Here is a 23079-nt window from a genome sequence, read left to right as displayed (position 1 = left end):
ATGAGATAAATTATGATGAAGTATTATTTTAGTTCTTTCCTAATTTTATCATGACACAACATTTTCAGTGTTCTGCTGATAGTATTCGGGTGTCGCAGGAAGAAACTTTTATTATAATGTCATAGTTTATTAGTAAATTTTCACTAGATTTACAACATTTTCAATGACTTGAATTATTTTCAGAAAATAGACACTGAAACATGATGCACGCCGATGGAGCGGGAACACCTGTATCGTCACTATTTCATGGTAACTGATAAAGACGAGTTTTGTGCGATATAGCGCCATTCCATGCTTCAGACGATTTGCTACGGCGTTCATAAATATCCGCCCACTCCTCACTGTTCTAATGTTAATTTTATTTATTATATGTCCCTGGAGACCTTCAACGGTCAGTATTAATTGTATCGCTTGTCCTTGCATCCTTACACAATCTGCTCACGCTCTCTCATCATTCTACCACGTGGCACCAATGAAGGTCAAATGGTTCCGTTTGCGGTCGAACGCAAGACTGAGTTATGGCAGGATTACGACGTATTGTATAACATAAGTATCGCTGGGACGATAAACAGCTTACTCGTCTCACAACGTTAAGTGTAAGGCTCTTACAGATGTCATCATTGCTCCTGTAGTCAATAGTCACTCGTTTACAAGCAAAACTTACACGTAAGGAATGTGCAGGTCAGTCACTCTGCACGACCGATTAGTTTGAAAGAATGGTAGAGAAATTTAACCACTGGTTGGACTGTGAATGAATGAATGAATGAATGAATGAATGAATGAATGAATGAATGGACAGAATTCTGTAGTTTAATTATTGGTAAACCAAACCATTTTCGACATTTCGACAACCTTAATAGAATAGGCCGCAAGTGCAACTGACAGAGCTGTTTACTCATTGGCCGATAACAGAATCTACGAGTCAGGTGTCTGACGCCACGCATTTCGCAACGTGTACTTTATATTACTGATAATACATTTGTGTTATAGATTAAATAGAATAAGTTCACTATATTGTAGATTTGACTATGTTGTAGGTTTGATTCAGGGTGCGAATATGTATCTTCATGTGTGACGTCAGAATGGATTGCAGTAACTACTGGGTGGTCAGTGCTACTCATATTGATCCATGTCATCGTACAAAGACGGAATGCAAATTCCATCATACTGCTGGCTCTTTGTTTGACTAAACTCCACTTGAATATCAAAAGTAAGCCTTTATATTCCAGACCGGTGAAGAATTGACCTTGAGTCACGTATGCTTGTCACAAAAGCCAACTAAAGGGGACGGATGGTCATTTTATCGTATCCCAAATGTATCATGCTGTTCATCACTGGATTGTCTGGTCCACACTCGACTATTTACAGACCGACGTCATACAGCTGGAATATTGTTGAGTGTGGCGTAAAACTAAATTCACTCACTCACTCCAGGATATTTTCCCTCTGACTGTGGGGGAAAATTAACTAAACTAATGATATGATGACATACCATATTAACATATGAAGATATCATTTCTTCTGCGTTGAAAGTCATAAAAGCAGAAAGTATTGTTTCTTCTTCTCAAAGATTCAAATTATGAATTACCCATTGCTGTTTCGTGGTTAACAGTATGTTTAAAAGTAAAACTGAATGAAAAAGCTGACAGTTTGTGTAAGGCGTGAATACATGGAATTTACTAAATATCACAGAAGAGATATCTTCTCGATCTTGTCGAGTCCCTCTTTGAGTGGCATTTAGAAGCTGTTACGATGTAGAGAAACGACGTTTTTGCGACATTTCGGTGCTCATGCTAACAGTTAGCAAGCAAGTGTGAGCATCCACACGGTAACGTCAAATCAATGGCAATAAGTAGGTTGCCTATCCATAAAAAGTCGTTCCTGTCGATATTAGTCCTGCCATCCACCATTTGGGGGATCCACATTGGCTTTCTAGTTTCACTGGTTTCCGTGACTAATGAACGCCACTGGTAGTTTTACTGAACATTTACACGTCTTAACACATACGAACATATATGCTACAATTACATGCATACCTTCAATGAACCGATATATTCTTGTGTCATGACTTTATTACAATCCTCTCACGCTGTGATTGGGATATGCGTGTGGTAGTGAATTGAAGGAAAACCAAGTCCTTTATTGCAATGGATGAGACGTTTCTGGATAACGGTGCTTGATAAGGGTGTTAGTACGTACACCGAAACGCCGCACCCATTGCAATAAAGAAGTTGACTATCCATAGAACTTGGTTTTCCTTCTTCTATACAACTTTAAAAATGCCTTTGAAAGACGTTATGGTAGTGAATTATTTGCACTGCCAGTAAATGGAAAATAGCTATTGTCACCGTGATTAACCATACTTCTTTATCAATATAATCATAGTATCCATAATTAGTTTTTGTCGACTGGTTTATTTTCCACACGACTCTCCGCTTTTCATAAACAAATTCATCAAAATGCCTAAACACAACAATACGTCTTATTCTCATATTTTTTATTGCAGAACTGTCAACAAAAGCCACGACAACACTCCCACATCCATCACACACCACAAACACATAATTATACAACACAAATCACAGCTTAATATTTGATACAGAGCCGGTCAATCGACAAACATCCATAAAACATCAGGTACATTGGATATTTATATATCCATCTTCTTCATTAAAACACAAGCAGTCCTACTTTTATAAGTATTACGGATAGGAACGTACAGAATGAGAAAATGGTGCTGCCACTATATACAGCTATGTCAAGCAGCTGTATTGCACAAGGAGATATATCAGCGCTATACATAAACGCCTTCACTAAATGCGTGTTTACTTTGAAAGACCACCTGAGAGAAACTGACAGACGTATCCCAGTGCTGAATTTCCCACTGGATCATTGATACATTATAGTGAACAAACGCATGCATTACGAAGACATCGTGAAAACATAGCTAGTACTGTAAAACATGCAAAGCCCTAACGTTAAACATAGGAGTACAGCTTTCACAGACAAACGTATGACATCGGTGAGCTCGACCAGAGATATCTCTTTATATGTATAACCTCTAATACCCAAAACAGATCTTCAACATGATGTTTTGAAACACACTGGCCGACCTGACCAGATGACAATGTGAGGGTAAAAACGATCTCTTCTCAGATTTTAAACGAAGCACCTCTGAAAATCATCTTGGACACATCGATGTAATGATACATAAATCTCTTCTCAGATGGTAAAGGAAGCACCTTTCATATTTGACGCATCGATGTATTGATACATATATGAACTGAATGATGTTTGAACAGTGCAATATTGTACCACTCGCATTTTCATGGTAATAAACTCTGTGTTCTCCTATGTGGATGAAACATTACAATGCCCATCACGTGACACGTTTCCTTATATTCGATCTCAATGGCATCAAATGCCCACACACCCTGCATTAACCAAATATGTAATCTCGATCGGTAACCTTTGGCTCCGCAATGCCATATTTCAGGATCGCCTGGTAATGGTACACTTTCCCTCTCTCTAAATATTCCTCTCTAGCTCTTCAAGTCCAACACTTTCCCCCCAGAGGGCAACCAGTCCCGACTTTCTGTCAGATTCCATTTGGCGTATAAGGCAAAACAGTGAAGAAATTTAATGAACTGATCACTGAAATCAGTGATAACACCAAGCGTTCGCGCAAAGGGTCTTAGAGTTATCTTTGGTCGCTCCATGGGGAAGTTGTTGATGTACCAAAGGCTAATCCTTCTTCGGAGCAGTGGAGCTGGCGAGAGAGAAGATGCTGAAGAAGGAGTTGCGGAAACGTTCGTTGGCCACGATGTAGGAGAAAGGATACATAAGTACCATGGACTTGCAGGCGAGGGGAGGAATACAAGCAGCGATCATGGAGACTTGGACTGGGGCGCTGAACAACGCCCACAGACATAGGAAGGCAAATGGTCCCCAGCCAATGACGGTGAAGAGCAGGTGCGAGTAGCACAGCTGGAACCAAAACAATAATTGTATACAAAGGCTACCTATATACAGTCACATACGTTATGGAATTGCTCCATCAAAAACAAGATATCAGCCGTATTTTGCAAGTGTGACCACCTTTTGTCCTGAACGTTTATTAAATGACCACTGACACTCTCGTGACCCACCTTACACCCTCTGTGCACACAACCTCACCAATTAGTGATGAACAAATATATACATGTATATCACCAGAATGCCATTCACGTAACCACTTACCCATTTCAACTGGTCCTCCCTGAATCCAGTGAACGCGTCAACCTGGCTGGACGATGCAGATGCAGAGGAGACCTGAATATTCGTACTACTATCCCCGGTGGCCCACAGACTGGAGAGGGCCATGAACAGGGGCAGTCCGAAACTGAATATGCACAGCATTATCATGTAGGATGGATAGCCCTCGTCAGCATCCCTCCAGTTGATGGCACAGGACGAGCCAGTAGGCTCGTGGACGTACCTGCAATCAAAGCAGTGTATTTATATTTAAAAATTTGTTTGTTAACGCTACACTATTCCGGCTTTATGACGGTTGTCTGTAATAATCGAGTTTGGACCATAGATAAACAGCAAGTGCATCGATCCGCGATGCAGGGGTACGGGGACATGTCAACCAAGTCAGTGAGTCTGACCACCCAATCCCGTTAGTCGACTCTTACGACATGCATGGGTTGCTAAAGATCAATTCCAAATCCAGATCATCACCGGTCATGCACGGTACGTGAACAGTATAACCTGTGATGACGACAGAAGGAACTACAGCGTTTGGCACAGGGTATGAGCGAAGGAATTACTTTAAGACTTAGGGCAGCTTTGAACACTATTTTCAGTTTCACTCATACGAGTAAAGAAATCCATTGGTATGGAATGTCACAGTTTTATCTAATGACGGGGAAATCCACGAACATGACCAAGGGACAGACTTATTCGGGATCATGATCGGGTTTGAACCCACGATCGTAGTAAGACTTAGGGATACAACGGGACTGAAGATGCTGAAATGACTGAGCAATAAGTGAAATACGCCATGACAGAAACAAGGACACCTATATTAATCATTACTGAAGTACATATTGGACACAACAATAATGATATTCAGTTATCCAATACAAGGACATGGCTTATACGTTACCCTGGGACAGAAATTCAGTATGGCATGTCAGTGGACGGGTTCATAAGATTTTACGAAAGCTTCAATGTTTTCACTGATGGCGTTTTGACTATCACGATGTGTTTCGATGGACGTAATCAAGTTCTTAATCAGTGGGGAGTATTTGTAGAGAGGTCATTTAAGCTGCTTATAAAAATGTATATTCCCGTTTAGACGAAGTGATTAAAACGTCATGTCTTTTTTCCTATTTTTTTAAAATAAAACAAGTGTGAGTGGTAGAGTCACATGTTGAACTCGGACTCAGCACTGATCTGGAATCACAACCCGGGAAAGCAATCTATTTCATCGGAATTGGGTAATAGGAAATGCATATGTTATTGGGATCTATAAATGTTGAATAAAATCATATTTTAGCATTGATTCAAAATATCATTCAATAACACTTCAGCCGCGAAATCCGTTGAAGCGTAAATGACATGGGCATTACAGTGAGCAAAGCATTATTATGCAAGTAATCCGTAGGATGTATCGCTACTGGACAATTTACAATTTACAACCCTCCTCCGATTATTAGCATTAAACGTCGTGACAAGTCCCCGGCATGTAATCAAGCCATTAAATCCGTGTAATAATGCATGGATTTAATGAAGATTGTGTAAACAGCTCATTGCATTATTCCAACAAAGCGAAGAACGCTTGAAATTGAAATAGCACATACTAGACGAGATCAGGGATTCGTGCCCGTGTCTACAGTCTGATAATCGAACGATTAAAGTACATGTCTTTAGAATGTGTGTTGTTTTCTGGTTTGGTCATCAAATTAACAGTATAACAATACAATGGACGGAACCACCATGCATCAAGCGAGAAACCCAAATAATCCTGACATTAAATTGACCCTGTTCAGACATTTCAAGCAAACATGAAAACTAGATAATGGAGTCTTGTTCCTTGTGGTGGTAAAGAGTCTGTGATGAGGGCGTTTGGATTAGCCGTGTCCTGATTAAGGGGGTTCAAGCGGGTAACTGTTACATACTTGCTCCAACCAAGGACTGGCATGATGGCCCAGAAGAAAGCGTTGAGCCACACAGCAGCTATCGACAGCCAGTAGAACCCACTAGGGTTTGTCTCCACTGCAAAATAAGACATATGTTTAAACCTTCCGGTGCTTCCATGTTAAAATGGCGCAAGGCATCCTATGTCGAGACAGCTTACTTAGTTGATTGAGTGGTTGTGTTTGTCGTACCCCGCCGACGTGGATAGTTGCTCATTGTATCAGTCATTAAGTTATTTTGTTCTGACATCAAAAGAAGGCCTTTATACAGCTGTAGTAATGCTGAGTATTACTTTCAAACACACACAGACACACATACAACACAAACCGTAAGTGATGCATCACTAAGCTGGGTGATACTCATGAATACCGCCATGAAGCTTACCTTCCATGTTTTTGATACTACAATCAACGGATCCTGCCACAGATAAGAGTTGCAACTTATCACAAATAAATCCGGGTTGCCAGAATGAGAGAGGCTATTTTTAGTTTACAATTTTATTGATTTCCCACACAAGACGAAGCTGAACTTTCCTTCAAAAAAGTTAATAAGAGTCACTGAAACTATTTCAGCCGTTGCTTTTTCAGATTCAAATGGCAAGCAAGAGTTTACCTTTTCCACTCGTCATTGTCGTAGTTAGATATAAAATCCACAGTTAGCTGATACAGCTGCAGTGAAGCCATCATCGCACTGAGGTGTTTCATTACGACTGAAATATCTTCCTAATTTGCGCCTCTTAGTATTCAATGTAAGCACGCAAGTCCTTCAGATAACTCGTGTGGGCGAGTGAAATTCAATACATGTTCAAGGACGAGAGGTTTTGTTTACATTCCAATCAATAATGTCAACTCACTGGCTTCTTTCCGAGTAGAGACGAGGTAGCGTTCCACGCACAGAGCGATGACATTGCCAATGGCAGCAATGCCCATCATCATCCCCTCGAAGGCGTAGAGCTGACATCCAGTCTCCCCGTACAGCCATCTGGGGAGAAAAAGGAGCATGAGATGATAAACGTTTCACAGTTGCTTTATGTTTGGTTTGGTTCTTGTGTAACTCCGCATTCAGCAATATGTCTGTACACTGCGGCAGTATGTAGTCTGAACAGACAATTCATTTATCAACACCACGGGAATCTCTCTACGAAATTGGGATACGATGACGTGTGTTTCAACCAAGTCAATAACCCTGACCACCCGATCCCGTTGATCGCCTCTTACGATATGCATAGGATTCTGTAGATCAATTTTAACTTGCATCTTCACGGGTACTTGCTGTAAGGGTAGATCTGGCACCCATGTTATGTGATAACACTTGAATGACGGGATACATAAGGAAAAGAGTTTTCTTGACATCAACTTCTTGATCAATAACCAAGTCAATAACCCTGACCACCCGATCCCGTTGATCGCCTCTTACGATATGCATAGGATTCTGTAGATCAATTTTAACTTGCATCTTCACGGGTACTTGCTGTAAGGGTAGATCTGGCACCCATGTTATGTGATAACACTTGAATGACGGGATACATAAGGAAAAGAGTTTTCTTGACATCAACTTCTTCATTCTGGAATTCGGAGTATAGGAAGTCTGAAATATACCATCTACTCCATTATCATATGAACAACAAACCAGCCATTTAAAGACCTTTTGGTTCTAGTCATTGTGCGGGGTATAGCAACGAGAAGAATGTATTGGTTATGGAAATAATAATCCAATGAAAACATCTACAAATTCACACTATACATTCATACGCCACAGTGACTTGTCATGTACACAGATTTAATCAGCGCCGGAAGCACAAATCACATGTTCCGGGAACGTGCCTCATCTTGCAGGTCAATCAATCAGTAAAATATTCTTACTAAGCACGAGATGAGTAATTCGGCGTGATGTCTCCTAATACCGAGCACGAGATACGCAGGCACACAGTAACACTTTCACCTTTCCAGATTAACGGTTACGTGAGTGAATGAGTAGAACTTTACGTCGCATTTGTTTAGCTAACATTTTTATGTGAGACCACACCCGGAACAATACTGTAGCACTATGAGCTGTGACTTATCATTATGTTTTACAGATTGTTTTTTTACTGATAAGGATGCTGCAGAGAGGGTTCGGGTGATCCTGGCACAGTCAGGCTGGTAATGCTCATCAGTCCTTGCCCCTTCGCACCCCAGACAGCAAATGAGACTTCTCCTAGTTATCAGTATTATTATAATTTTTATTACAGAACTGATTAAAATAAGTGAAAACTGGAAAGAGGGTTCAGATTATCCTTTACGGTTTTGTAACGAGTGTCACAGGATAATCTTACGTGTTTGCGCTGACACTGAGTCAGTTCTGTTGAAAATTATCTTTTGTCATTACTGTTTAGAGATTTAGGTAAATGAATGCATCACTGAAAGTTCCTGAGACCCACCATCAGGGCTCTTGCTCCCTTGCTCCCTTCCCGTGGAACCCAGAGAAGGACTGAATTCCTGGCAGCTAACTCGGGTGTTCCCTCAATATCGGTATTAGGAAGTACGAAACCAAACGCAAACAGTACAACGTGGACAAACAACTTGGAACTTGGAATGCAAGCGTTACATTTCATTAGCAATGAGCGGGAGTCTTCAAGTCACCACGTCGCCGTCATCACCCTTATCGTCATTTTCAATACGATGGTACTTTTAATCATGATCAGTTTGCTCTGGGAGGTTCCAAAACACAGAGAATCAACACTCCAACAAAATGCCCTCAGCAGTGATCTACACGTACATGTATATGATATTGACGAAAAGATACTTGAACATACGTGCACCAGTGATCTCTCTTATACGCGACATTAATCGTCAATAGCATGCATGGTGACTGTCTAGACATTTACCGCCACATCAGGTGTACCCAGTCAAGCATCCTTTATATGTCAGCCATATTTTATGCGTTGTCTGACATCGCAGAATCTCTTATTTCTAAAACGTCTGTCTTTCGTATTGATCCTAAAAGTCTATGATCTTTTAAATATAAGGTATCTTTTTTTCAATTCTGAGATTTTGTGTTAAATGTATATGCATGTCTGAAACATATTTAAAGTATGATCTGAAAGATGGAACCTTACTCAAATATCCAAGTGGACCCCATGTCCCATTATTATCTAGGTTTGGATGACGTTAAAAGTGCATATATTGCTTCTTGATGTCAGCTAAAACATACAGCAAACAACGTGAAATTTGTTTGTGAAGCAAATTTGATCTTGCCACAGAACGGTTTAGTGCCCAGAAGAAACATGATACGTTAAGGATAAATCCAGTGTCAATCACCACCAATCTTTAGGACATAAGATTAGCGCTTAACACGTAACAGAGAGAGTGCTGCTACACAGAAAGGACGCACTGACACATATGACACATAACATCTTAACGGTTTCGTTTTGAGATTGAAACAAATTATGAGCTTAGTTGAAATGAGTTTATTGCTAACATAGCGGGTCACTGGTCCATTTTGCAAATGAAAGATACAGCGTACATCATAATAAAGCGCCTGAAATATATATTGTACGTGTGAATGTATAAAACGTGGTCGTAATTTAAATCCTAAGAATGCATATTTCGCAGTGATAATACATGCAGTGGCTATTTTGGGATGCAAACATTTGTTGAAACCATATTATGAAGTAAGTGTATATTAATATCTAGGAAGGATAGAGCGTCTACGACAATCATAAAGATTTTCTGACACACTAAACTATGAGCTTAGTGATATAATTCCTGTACGTTGACAAGACATTACTAAGAATACATATTTTACACAATTATCGATTGGAGGAAGGGACGGGATGTGGTTTAATGTTGCTTTCAGCAGTATTCCAATCATGCATATTATGTGAGATCGGCAAATGTTGCTGGGAAGCCTTTTATCAGAAGTAAGGTGACAGTGGTGACAAAATCTAATCCACAACCACGAGATTTCCAACATACCGTGCTTAACTCTGCGCAGCCAGACTAAATTCAAAATCATTAATGTTTTTGATTGTTAACATAAAGTATGGAGACAGTGGTTAGCCAGACATGAAGCCTAAAATCAATACTCAGCCGTGAGTTTTCCCAAAGATTCATCTACTAGTGTTGCAAATATACTCTTGTTTCAAATGTTAAAGCATGTTGCTATAAAAGCATCAAAGAATTAAATGTGACGTTAAACGCAAAACCACACTAATAAAAGTGAAACATATTCATTTACTCTAATATACTTAAAATGTAATGTATATAGCTATAAACATCATACAGCATTTCACAAATATAATTTCCCTTATACAAATAAACACGTTTCTGCCCAAACAGACGTTTAAATATCGTCTAATATAGCGCTGTTGTTGCATTTTCCTATGAAGAATTATTTCATCGAAGCCGGTCAGATACCTATGCAAACGAATATTTTATACGTCAACCTGATGACATGTCAACATATTAACCCATTACTTCAATATCAAGGATATTTTGTCTGGCAACCGATGTATTCCACTTTAATTCAACGAAACAACGTTAAGTGGAAGTTGCTAATGTAAACCACATACTTGTAGGTATGATTTACCTGCTACTGTAATTTGCTAATGTAGCAACCTACATGCTGGTTTCACTTACTTGCCACTAAAGTTCTAAATATATCGGCCACAGACCTGTAAGTATGATTTATTTGCAATCATAAGTAGCTACAGAAAACACATGTATGACTTACATTTGTACTTGCAACTGTAAGTTACTAATGTAAAACACAGACATACTGGTATTATTTATCTGTCAATGTAAGTTTCTGATATGTCGGTCACATACCAGCTGGTATAGCCTACTTGTCTCTGCTAATGTAAGCCACAGATATTGTGGTATGACCTACTTGTCACTGTAAGCTGCTAATGTAAAGAACAAACATGTTGGTATGACTTACTTGCCACTGAACGCTGATGATGCCGGAAAAGGCGAGGGACCAACGACGCCGATGTTAGAAAGAGCAAGACTGATGTGTAGCCATGCTCTCGACGATTTCAGTAACGCTTTCTCTCTAAGGAACGTCAAAATGACCATCAAGTTTGAGATCACCCCGACAATGCCTGTCAATGAAAGATAATTGGTTTTGAAACGCGAGGATGTTGCATTGTTACAACTTTGAACGACTACTCCCTGTAATACAAATCGGCGTGTTCCCGTGGTATCTGACATCCTGATAATCACGTTGTCGACAGAAGAACTGTTTAATAGTTAACTATATTCACCGCCGATGTAGATCGACGATCTAATATAGAAGCCATTTGCTCTGCATTTGTTTCATTTCACGTTAGGTATTAACCTGCCATTAATATCATAACGATGGTGATATTTCTCTATAAAGCATCATCAAAGCACAAGCCCCCCAAAAAACCCTTCAAAAAGGTGAAAGGTCAGTTTCCATTCCCAGATCAGTGTATTAAGTCAGCTTCCTGTTTGGCGTACGTATTTTTGCATCTATTTTACAATCTCTGTCTGCCTCGTGTTACCTGGAACAAGGTCACAAGCCTAATGACACACACAGCAGTTCTACAACTCAAATCAACCATAAACCTAGTCGAGGGCGTGAACTCTTCCACAGCTGGCCCCGTACTGCAGACACCGCGAAGCTTGCACCATAATGCTTTTCACATCTAGGTTATAACATCCCAACGTGAAAATAATCACCTATGAAATGTAACAAAATCAGTAAGCCTGATCACTCTTTCGTCTCACAATAATGGTACAGGTTCAAAATAGTGCTACAGGTTCACAATACTGTTACAATAATGCCACAGGTTCACAGTAAGGTTACCGTTCATAATATTGCTACGATAACACTACAGGTTCACAATAATGTTACAGTTCACAATATTGCTACAATAATGCTACAGGTTCACAATAATGGTACAGTTCACAATAATGTTATTGGGTTCTGATGATTTAAAAGCACTAACTTTCGTGGCTCAGAGAACAAATCATTTGTCTGTAAGTAAACCGTAGACTTCTGCTGTATGTTTTCACATTTTAAATTTCACATCATAAATTATGTTTGTTTCATTTAGCTAAAAGAGGTGGAAATGTTGGGCATACAGGCAATGGAATTGTTAATTTCCTCTGTCATGTCATGTGAGGGTTGTGTGGGTGAACAGATATAGAACTGCAGACACTGACATTCAAAGCAAGTAGCTACGTCTGATGCTACGGATTCGGTAACACATTCGACGTTCAGTTTTACCTCACTCACCCAGTACTGGATTGCCATAAGGAGGGATCGGAGGATGATATTTTCAGCGTTTAAACAGTCACAATGACAGGTGGTAAAATTCATTAAAAACAGATCACATAATGCTAATGAGTTCTTTCTCTAAATCCTTCAGCTTCCAGGAACATATATCTCTGATTATGTTCAGCAAAATCGTATTAACGGTTGACTGAAACGACCATCTTTGCTCTGATCATCGTTGAAGAACTCTGACATTTATTACCATGGCAACACAGAGTGAGAACACTACACTCATAGTCATTAAGTAGTCTGCTTCAAAGAAAGTACACAATCTGTCCAGTGATTATTCTTATTGATCCAGTTGGAATAAGCTTTTGGTCCATTTTATTTTATTTTATTTTATTTTATTTTATTTTATTTTATTTTATTTTATTTTATTTTATTTAAATTTTTTTATTTTTTATTATTTTATTTTTTGCGATCTAATGTAAACCATGGAATACACCAAGCAGTGGTGAGTAGGATTAACGTTGCTCAAAACGTAGTAATATCTCATTGTGTGTCTGTCTGCGTGTGTGTGTGACGGCGTGTTATATGAGGTCACGTGTATGTTTCAGTGCGTGTGCGACTCTCTGTATGCGCTTGTGTGTATGTGTGTCTTTCTGTGTGTGAGTCGGAGGAGTGGGTACATGTAGGAAAGTGGAAATCTGGTTGTTCATGGGACAGAGAGAACTTAGTTTTACGTCGCTTTTAGCAATATTCCAGCAATAAATATCACGGCGGGGACACCACAAATTGGGATGTGTGGGGAATAGAACCCGGGTCTTCGGCGTGACGAGGAAACGCTTTAACCACAAGACCACCCCACTGCCCCTTAACGGAATGTTATGTAAGATAGAGAGATTAGAACAGAACGGAGCAGAAGTTAAGCCATGAAGTAACTTAGCGCTAAAGAAGAGCAGATGTGTATGTTAAACCATGTAGATTAATATGGAACTTGGAACAGCACTGACACTTTAATCACTACCTGCGCTTAGGAAGCCGGGGCAGGAAGCAGGAGGCCTTAAAATCGTAAAAGCTAATAAACCATTGAGCCATTATAGTATCAAATGGATGTTTATGAATGGCAAACGACACAATTACTTCTATAATCTTTTTAAATAAATAGGTTAGCATTGTAAAATACAAACGAAGCATGATCTAGCCAAGTAATAGTCAATTATTTAATGTGGAAAGGGTTGTCCGTGACTGATGCCCGCGTTGTGCACTTATTAATGCACATGTATCGTCAGCGACAAGTACTAATTGACAAGGAAGGATTGCGGTGGTAGCGAGTGATGTGTCACTGTAGGTCAATGTGACAAAGTCAGATAAAGGTACTGAAATAAATGTGAGCTGTTTTGTGTTTGACAGATGTGTTTGAAATATCTATGACGTCATAGTCTTTGTATCACTCTGATCATTGTGAGGTTACATAGCTGTGCAAGTTGATTTCGCCGAGGGTGACAATGTTTTGAAGTACCGGTATTGATCCTGTGGTTCCAAATAAGCCATTTGAGAATGAAAATGTGAACTTGATTTGCGTTTATACATTGCTATGAATCATTCTGAGTTAATTTAACCTCGACAGGGTTGTCCATGACGGATGCTCGGTCAGCGACCAGCACAAACTGTGACATGGAAGCTTGTTAACAACAGTTGAAACGTGTCGTCTAAGCAACGTACTAATTGACAAAGAACGACTGGTGGTCTGACGAGTGACATTTCACAGTTGTCCAGCGTGAAGAAAACCAAATGAGGGTACGGAAATAAATACACGGTGTTCTGTGCTTGACATATTCCTCCTCGTTAGTTGTATTAGGAATGACACAAGTTTACTCTATATTTAGACATGTGGCGTATTATGTCGCATGCAATTGAGACTACATGTTATTATATACTAAACTGAGAACATCAGACTAATGCGATAAGCACTTACTGACCCATTATTATAAAAGCAGTGTCAAAACTAGACTTACGCTTAGCAATATTATATAATTTTTACAGTAACAATCAAGTCCATTTACTAAAAAGGATCCCCAGGGTGACCAGAGCGAGGAAATCTACACTTGCTTCATCTAGGACTTCAGCAGAGGCACTGGCAGTAATATGGTTCAGGGTCTGTGAGACAGACTTTGTCAGACCGTTTGAAGGGGGTATCACTGCTACCAATGTCGCATCTTTTCGAATCGCCTTGGCAAGCAGTCGGTCTGTCCTTAAAGCGTTGATTGTCATATCTCATGATGTGTTACAGTTAATAGATATAACAATGCAAAATATATAATGTCCGCGTTCCACAAGCAGCAAAACAGTTTGGACTGCGAATTCAGTTTAGAATGAAACCGTAGAGTGTATGAGTGAAACTGGTTTTAAGCCGCTTTTAGCAACACTAAGCTATTATCATGGGCTGAGACGCCTAAAATAGGCCTAATTTACACATGGGGTCTCTCCTTGGGGGGTATCAATGAGCGATCAGTTGAGTTACAGAAAGACGCTTTTATGAATACCAATAATTTCCTGGCGTGTTTACATAAACCTACATCCGAGACAATATGTAACGCGTGCAGTATGCAGTCTTTGGAACCATGGGTGATAGTTAGAGAGTGTGAGTATGTTTAGGTTTGTGTCGACTTAAATAATGTCCTTCAGTGTCACGACGGAGAACTGTTTAGTTAGAACATGGGAAGAAAAGTGGGATAGTCACCAAAGGGACTGTAGCTCGATGTATCATTCCTAGCCGTGATGCAGCTATTATCGTGAGTTCGAATCCCAGATTCATACGTTTCTTGGGTAGTCAGCACTATAGAACAAAGCAGGGTTTCAACCACGCGATCAGCGTGTTGGACCTACATCACTGCAAATGTCCCTTCCACATCACAGGACGGTTGGGTAGGCCTAGTGGTTAAAGCGTTCGCTCATCAAGCTGAAGACACCGGTTCGATTTCCGACTTGGGTACAATATGTGAAGCCCATTTCTGGTGTAGCCACTGCGATATTGCTGGAATATTGCCAAAAGCGAGGTACGACCAAACTCATTCATTCTATATGACACTGAGAGCACTTGATACACAAGGAATCCTGTTCAGTGCTAACCACGGTTCACTCCTCACTCATTCGTATAAGATATATGTAAGCATTTACAGCTGGAAGGATTTAAAGATACCTAAGAACGATGCTGTTCTTATATACTGCTGGACAAAGAATACATGCACCCATGTCCAATAGTGGCTAATATTAATTAGATAAGGGTATCCTGTTGGTGTTTTAGAACTTATCTGTGAGTGTTTAGGCGACTGCAGAGCCTTGGTCGTATTAATAATCTCTTTTTTTGTCCAGTTCAACTGTTAGATGAGTACAATATTTTTCAGCCCACAACCATGAATCACTATCAGTAACCGTAAGGTCGAATCTGAATCCATGTGTAAATAGATATATGCCATTTACATTAAATACACTGGTCTGTCTTTACGGTCAGAGTGATATACAACAGAATATAAAGCCGAACTGCCATACTACACCAAGTGATGTGTTAATGTTAAATTGGATTCCCTTCCCAGGGACCCCGTTAATTATCATAACATCTGCCAAATTCGAAACAGGGTGATATGAAAATTTTAAAAATCTCTTCCTCATTTTAAGGCTATAAACAAGCAGATCACCATGTTGACCTGAATAAATGAATATGATAAAGGTGGTAAGACAAATGGATGAATAGTATGTATGCATTGTTTGTGTAACCCATGCGTTTGACATGGGAAATTTTAGTTGCGCAAATTGAATTACCAAATGCTCCTAACCGACAGAACCCGTTAAAACACTTGGAATGGCTCCAGCGATCGTGCATGATGTGATGTTGATGGGTGTTAAAATGATGCATTTGAGGTGGAAGTAAACATCTTTAAAACCATCTGCAGACAGCATAGGTTTCTCCATGGAAGTAGAAATAAACCGAATTTGGGCGTAGAGGTCTGGTAAGCGCAGTATATAAATGTATGATACTATATCATAATTCGACTTCGAAATAAGTATTGTCATTAGGTCTAAACCAGCCACATCATGTCAGTGTATATCAATACAAACAGTTATGAATGCGCGATGCAATTTGCGCAAGAGACACAAACGACGAACGATATAGCCTTCGAGACATACATACATCATGACAACACAAATGCATTATCATCAGACAAACAGACTGGTCACAAGACTTACCGAAGACCATGTAAAGAATCCCGACAACCGAGTGCTCAAAGCGGGAGAATTCACCGGTGACCATTGTTGCGGCTACTTGTCTACTCACGTCTGCTTGCAAGTGTCGTCTGCTCACCCTCTGTCGTCTGCGCGACCTTCCTCTCCAAGCTGGGTCAACTGGCAGCGCGACTATTGATGACTGTCACGCTATATACTGTGGGTTCTGTCTAATTCCTCTCATCTCTCCATCGTGATTCGCCAGGCTGGATATCTCCAGATGTACTTCCGCTAACGTGGAAATGCCACATATGTATTAACATGGTTCACGGCATTAATATCTGGTCGATGCCATCTCTAATCTCCAATTACTCCATGGTGATCATCTGCCTAAGTGAGGCATGTATGAGACACCTCAGCTTTTCACGACATCTGGCGGAGTCGATAGGTGTGTGGAAATAGCGGTCGGGTTTAAACATTACAAAAAAGATATTATCTGAATTACTTCTAGTGTTCTCTGTCTAACACAACCTCCAACATTTGCATGGAGGAAAGCATTACTTTACAAGCTTCAGCTATTTCTAATACAGAATACGGACCTCTTTGCACAGTCAACTTAATTACTCTTCAGAAAGATGCTGGAGCATATAACGTAAAGTATGCATTTATCAAATACACCAAACCATAATTATGTTGGGCTCTGCGCGTTATCACAGAATTTATCGATGGAACCTGTAGTGTTGATAAAACAGGTATGTTTTGTCTGTGTTCTGAAAGAAGAGACAGTGGTTGCAGTTTTTATGTATCTGGAAGACACTTTCATTTAGACGCAGCTGTGAAAGAAACATCATTATCTGAAAGTACAAAAATGAATCTGACCCATAAAGACTTCATTGTAGATGAGAAAATATTTCGGAAACTATGCTCGTTTTGGAACGCATAGATGCGTTATAACACAGTATGAAGTATTTTGTCAGTAATAACATGGCTTTTAATTAATGCGTACCCACCCAAAGTGACACCAGGCCGCAACCTGGTATTGATACACAACACACACAACCCGAGCCATCCAACGGCCATAGTTCCAACTACAGGAATACAACAGATGTCATTTTTCTAACGTCTCGGGGTTTGAATGTTACGGTTACTGAACCACGACACTCTATTTCAGGGTTCGCTCTCTTTCCTCTTCACCATGCACAGAGCCTTCACTGACATGAGAAAAAATTGATGTTTTTGTGGTAATGAAACAACATTCGCCCGCACACGTTATCCGATGAACATTCGTCTGAACACTCGTTACCCAGAAGAGAATGTTTCCATCGTATTTAATAAATGTGTTTGTCGTTATGAAACAATCACTCCGGTGATGGCGTTTCAAAAGATATATCCAGTTACAGTGGGATCCACATGCACCCTATCCTCGATATCTCCAGGGTATACGTTCCGATAAGTCTCCACTATACCCTGGACGCATCTACGGCTCTGTCAGATAAATGTATTACCTCCCTCGACTGTGTTTTGATCCAGTCAGGTGTCTACGCTGGGAAGTTGAGCGAACCAATCACAACTCACTTTCGTTTTTTGAATTATCTAACCGATTATACTTGGCTACAGAAACCATGCAGAGGTTCTCTGGCAGAGGTTCTCTGGCAGGGTATAGTGGAGACTTACTGGAACGTATACCCTGGAGATATCGAGGATGCATGCACCCATAACTAAAGAAACATTAGTAGATACTTAATGATATACCACAAATCAAACATCAGTCATACATGTAGAGGGGCGGTTGTGTAGTGTAATGGTTAACGCCTTCGTTCGTCACGCTGAAGACCCGTGTTCGATTCTCCACGTGTGTCAATTCTGGTGTCCCCGCCGTGATATTGCTCGAATGTTGCTAAAAGCGGCGAAAAAACATACTCCCTCACTCATACAGGCACCACACACAGATCATACTCCATGCATACAGTTATAGCCCTTGCACAAGCCATGTTTCATCTTACTTGCATTAGACCCTTCGCCCCAATGGAAACGTTGGCCATCGGTGGCAACTCTTTATCAAACACGGCCCAGGGCCAACTGTTTTATCCCTTTCCTGATGCTCATTTAACGATGCAGCCTTTACTGAGGTTAACCTCGACTCCCATTCGTTAACATTGCACCATGTTTACCGTAGTGACTTACAATCAGCTTAGTGCTTTGTGAAAGGAGTCTCGGAGTGCGATCTTAGCGCTTAGGTGACCGTAATCCCCATTTCACAACAATCAATAACGGTCCAAGCGGTTCGCAATGCGATTGAAATTTGGGGGGAAATAATACAGACAAATTGACAGGCCTGGAACTGAAACGTTGAAACGGTTGCATAATTTAAGAAGCGAAAGTGAGTCGTGACTGGTACGTTCAACTTCCCAGCGTAGACACCTGATTGGATGAAAAAAGCCAACCAAGGGAGGTAATAACATCATCGGGCTGTAGATGCATCCAGGGTATAATGGAGATATAACGGAACGTATACTCTAATAATCAAGGATGATGCATACACAACATGCACAGAACATGCTACATACATCCAGGGATTAACAACAATACCTTACTGTAATTACATAATACTGTCGCAATGGACTATGATTCACAAAACAAATACAAGCACAGGTAAGGTTCACAGAAATATTACGGACATGCAAGTGTAAAATGCACAAACCAAACAGACGCCTATTATGCAGATTTAAAACCACGACACATAACACGATCATGTAGATGTATAATGCTTAAAACATACTACACAGGCCCTGAAGACCCGGGTTAGAATTGGCCATTAAAATCCCTTGCCTGTCTTAAGAGCTAGGTGGGATCGAGTGATCAGGCTCACTGATATGGTTGGCACACGTCATCTTATCACAACTGCGTAGATCGATACTCATGTTGTTGATCACAGGATTCTCTGGTCCACAGTCGAGTATTTACAGATTGCCCCTGTTTAGCTGGAATATTGCTGAGCGCGGAGTTAAACAACAAAGCCTTGCACGAACTCTATTTCATCTTACATAGGCACTTCACACGTCATCTGCCCAATAAACAACAAACATCAAAAGACCGCCTGTAAAGACGGACACATCATACTCAAGGTGCAGTAAATGCACGTGTTATATGTAAAAACGAAATTAATTAAGACAAACTATCATAAAATAATCAGACGAAAACGCTCCAATGCAACACCTGCTGTTGGTGTCACAGGATCTACAATATATTCTGCGTACCTAGATAGTCATTGTGAAGCAAACTGTCTTTCTGTCCCAAGGTCATGCTAACATTGCAGCCTGCCCAGGTGTACCCAGCGTTAGTCTGAAATGGTAAACTGCGTGTTTTGAGAGAATATATTGGAGCAAAATAAATATTTCATTGTTAATTGTTACTCTTTCGTTGATTGGGGCTAATGAAGGATACGCGTCTAGTCACGTTTACAAGATGAAATAGTAATTTAGTTTTTCACACTAAACTTGTGGGATTTTTTAATCATCATCAGCTCATCAGATGGGAACAGTCGTAGCAGATTCTACAAGCTGTAAAAGACAAAATAGTTACGTAAAGTGGATATATGAATCAGTGGAAATCAGAGGTGATACCAGGTATTCGTGAAAAAGTCATCATATCTTGGTCAACTGAAAGCATCCATTTCATCCTGAACTGACAATCCAGTGACTGAGCATCGCATTGTATGACGTAAGTCCAAAACCCAGCCAGACATAAGGATTTAACCAGACCAGACAATCCAAAGAATATTACTGGAACATGTTTTCTAGCATTTTGATCAGACCATAGGTCTGGCTATGTGTAAATTTAGACTGTCCGTCAGAAATGAACCCCGTCTTGGGCGGTCGAGCGAGACTTATTTCATTATACTGCTATCGGATCCATCAAAGCCAATACAAGTGCAGTATGCAGGTGTGTTTAAGACAACCATCCAGAAAAAGAATCCAAACCGCCAAGGAAAATTACGAGCGTTATGTGATCAGGCAGAGAAATCTGCCCCGGACAGTGTAGGCAACTAACAATGGCTGTCAGGCATCAGGTGAAGGTCAGCGTTTGCCTTCCGGGGCAACCATGTTCCACGCATATCGTTATAGCTTCTTTCGGTCACTTTCGATGGGTGAATGCTATTTAATGATACAGTATACGATATTCCAACTCTATCCCAGCGACCGGTAAATATTCGTATTTGTGCTCTGCAACCCAGTGAATTTATATCATGAGCAGCACTATTAATGTCATGGTGAGGATATTTCAGTTACACCCAGGGAAAGGTAGATATACGTGCTTGAGTTAGGTAAAAAGTGGTTGACTGCGTGATCGACAATTTCAGTGTCTGGCTACGCATTTTAGTGAATGTATGAGTGAGTTTAGTTTACGCCGCACTCAGCAATATTCCAGCTATATGGGGGCGGCCTGTAAGTAATCGAGTCTGGACCAGACAATCCAGTGATCAACAAAATGAATATCGATCTACGCGATTGGGATACGACGTCAGCCAAGTCAGCGAGCTTGACCACGCGATCCCGTTAGTCGCCTCTTACGTCAAGGATGGGTTACTGGAGACCGATTCTAACAATGATTGTCACAGGTCACCCTTTTCCGTCTTCGTAGGGAGCGAAAGAAGGCAACACATGCCACTCCATTTGACAAATGCTTTTGGATATATTCTCTGGCTCTACACTTTCAGTAAACTCGTTTGTGTTTCTACAATTCATGCGGACATTCTGTCATGCCCTCCATTCAGTCGTAATTATAATGACCAGATTCATACTTTGAAAGTTGCAATGTAGAGAGAGTAAACAAAGTATATGCTTCAAATAAAACGTTAAGCGCCATCCAGAAGTTTTTGCCACTACAGGTTGTTTCTTTAAAAAAAAAATTAAAAAATAAAAAATAAATAAAAACAATAAAAAAACAACTATCATAATTTGGTTTAGTACTTCTCAGTTCAAAAATAATTTAATAATTTAAAATTATTGAAATTATCTTTTACTTTAAACAGGATGTATCCGATTTTGGAAAACATTCATTTTGTTTTCCTCAGACAAGATACCTTTTTCGAAACGTGAAAAACAGAAATCAGAAATTTTATGTCACATGGTTGTCATTTTTGGCAAGTGGCATTTTCCGGGGTAGTTTGATAATCTTGTATAAGTAGGAGAGGAATAATTATTTTGCTTTGAAAAGCAGTTCCATCATATGTTTCACAGTATTTCCTTTAATTGTAAATTCACTTATGATATCGTTAAAACGTTACGAGATGAAACTTCTCTAAATATAGATTGGTCATCCCAATAATTTTAGCCTAACATTTCCACATCATCACATCTTAATTTTGAAATAGTCTAGAGTAGTATGTACTACTGCCTGGCGCCTTACTTTTTATTCTGAGTATATGACCTCACAAATGATTTGGAATATAAAATAAGTATGTTTTCTGTTAGAGAGTAAAGTGAACACATTGTTCAACCGGCGACATATCCATGTTCGAGTTTGAACCAGGAAACTAGTAACTGAAACACAAGCATCAATCTGGTCAGTGGATTATGTTGAACTGTCTCACAGATTATGTCAAGCAGCAAACCGAGAGCCGTAATGGAGAAAGCATTGGGGGAGGGGAGGGGGGACTGGGTATCGAGATAAGGGGGAGAAGGGTCTATCACGACAGCTAATTGCCTTTTCATTAACAGTACCCCAGTGCCATCCCATTGCCTGCAGGATCACATGCGCAATGATACAAAGAGATAATTATATATAAATGGCTTACAGGTGAACCTCCAGCTATCGTGCAAGTCGACGTTCTGTCTAATCCTGATGTGTACTCAAGGCTGACAAAGGACATATTCGTTATCCGATTCCGCCGAGATGGTTTAATCACTACTACTACACGACATGGCCGCTGGTTAATGCTGCAGCGAACCTGTGTGTCACTCGTTTGACCGATCATATGGACATCAGCGTGACAGGCCGTGATTCCTCACCTTGACGAGAATGTTCTGTGCACGTGACATGAGGAATATTCTGGAGAATGCTTAGATGGCGGTACACCTTCTGATGCAATGAAGATGCCATACAATGATGCAACGGAGTTATTGACTAAGCAGGGTAGTAGTGCGTACCTAACTACTGACTGAAAAAAACAGTCTCCAGATCAAACGAAGAGGTTGGTCCTGCGTATTGAATATAATAATTTCCCGTTTTTCTAAGACACTGTCAGTTTTAAATAAATGATTAAAATAGTTTTGTGTGCGTTCACACCACACGACACCACACGACACAACACTCACAACACAGAACACACTAAACACGGACTCTCACATACATATGCCCAAAACACTAGTCACACATCACATCTCTCTCCCTCCCTCCCTCCCTCCCTCTCTCTCTCACACAGAAACACAGTCACACACACACACACAC

At 40.2% G+C, this 23079-nt stretch overlaps 1 protein-coding gene across 1 annotated transcript; it reads right to left on the bottom strand.

Annotated features, from left to right (window-relative positions):
* Positions 1-2482: 2482 nt before the first annotated feature.
* Positions 2483-17171, bottom strand: LOC137284951 (visual pigment-like receptor peropsin). Its single transcript, XM_067817035.1, has 6 exons — positions 16654-17171; positions 11104-11266; positions 7037-7164; positions 6165-6261; positions 4240-4477; positions 2483-3987 (listed from the first exon to the last, which is right to left on the bottom strand). The coding sequence occupies exons 1-6, from the start codon at positions 16715-16717 to the stop codon at positions 3745-3747; spliced, it is 933 nt and encodes a 310-aa protein (XP_067673136.1). The 5' UTR covers positions 16718-17171; the 3' UTR covers positions 2483-3744.
* Positions 17172-23079: the final 5908 nt, after the last annotated feature.

This window comes from Haliotis asinina, chromosome 5 (genome assembly GCF_037392515.1).
Source record: "Haliotis asinina isolate JCU_RB_2024 chromosome 5, JCU_Hal_asi_v2, whole genome shotgun sequence".
Classification (NCBI taxonomy): domain Eukaryota; kingdom Metazoa; phylum Mollusca; class Gastropoda; order Lepetellida; family Haliotidae; genus Haliotis; species Haliotis asinina.
Note: the sequence above shows the minus strand (reverse complement) of the source record. Positions and strands in the feature narration are given on the sequence as shown.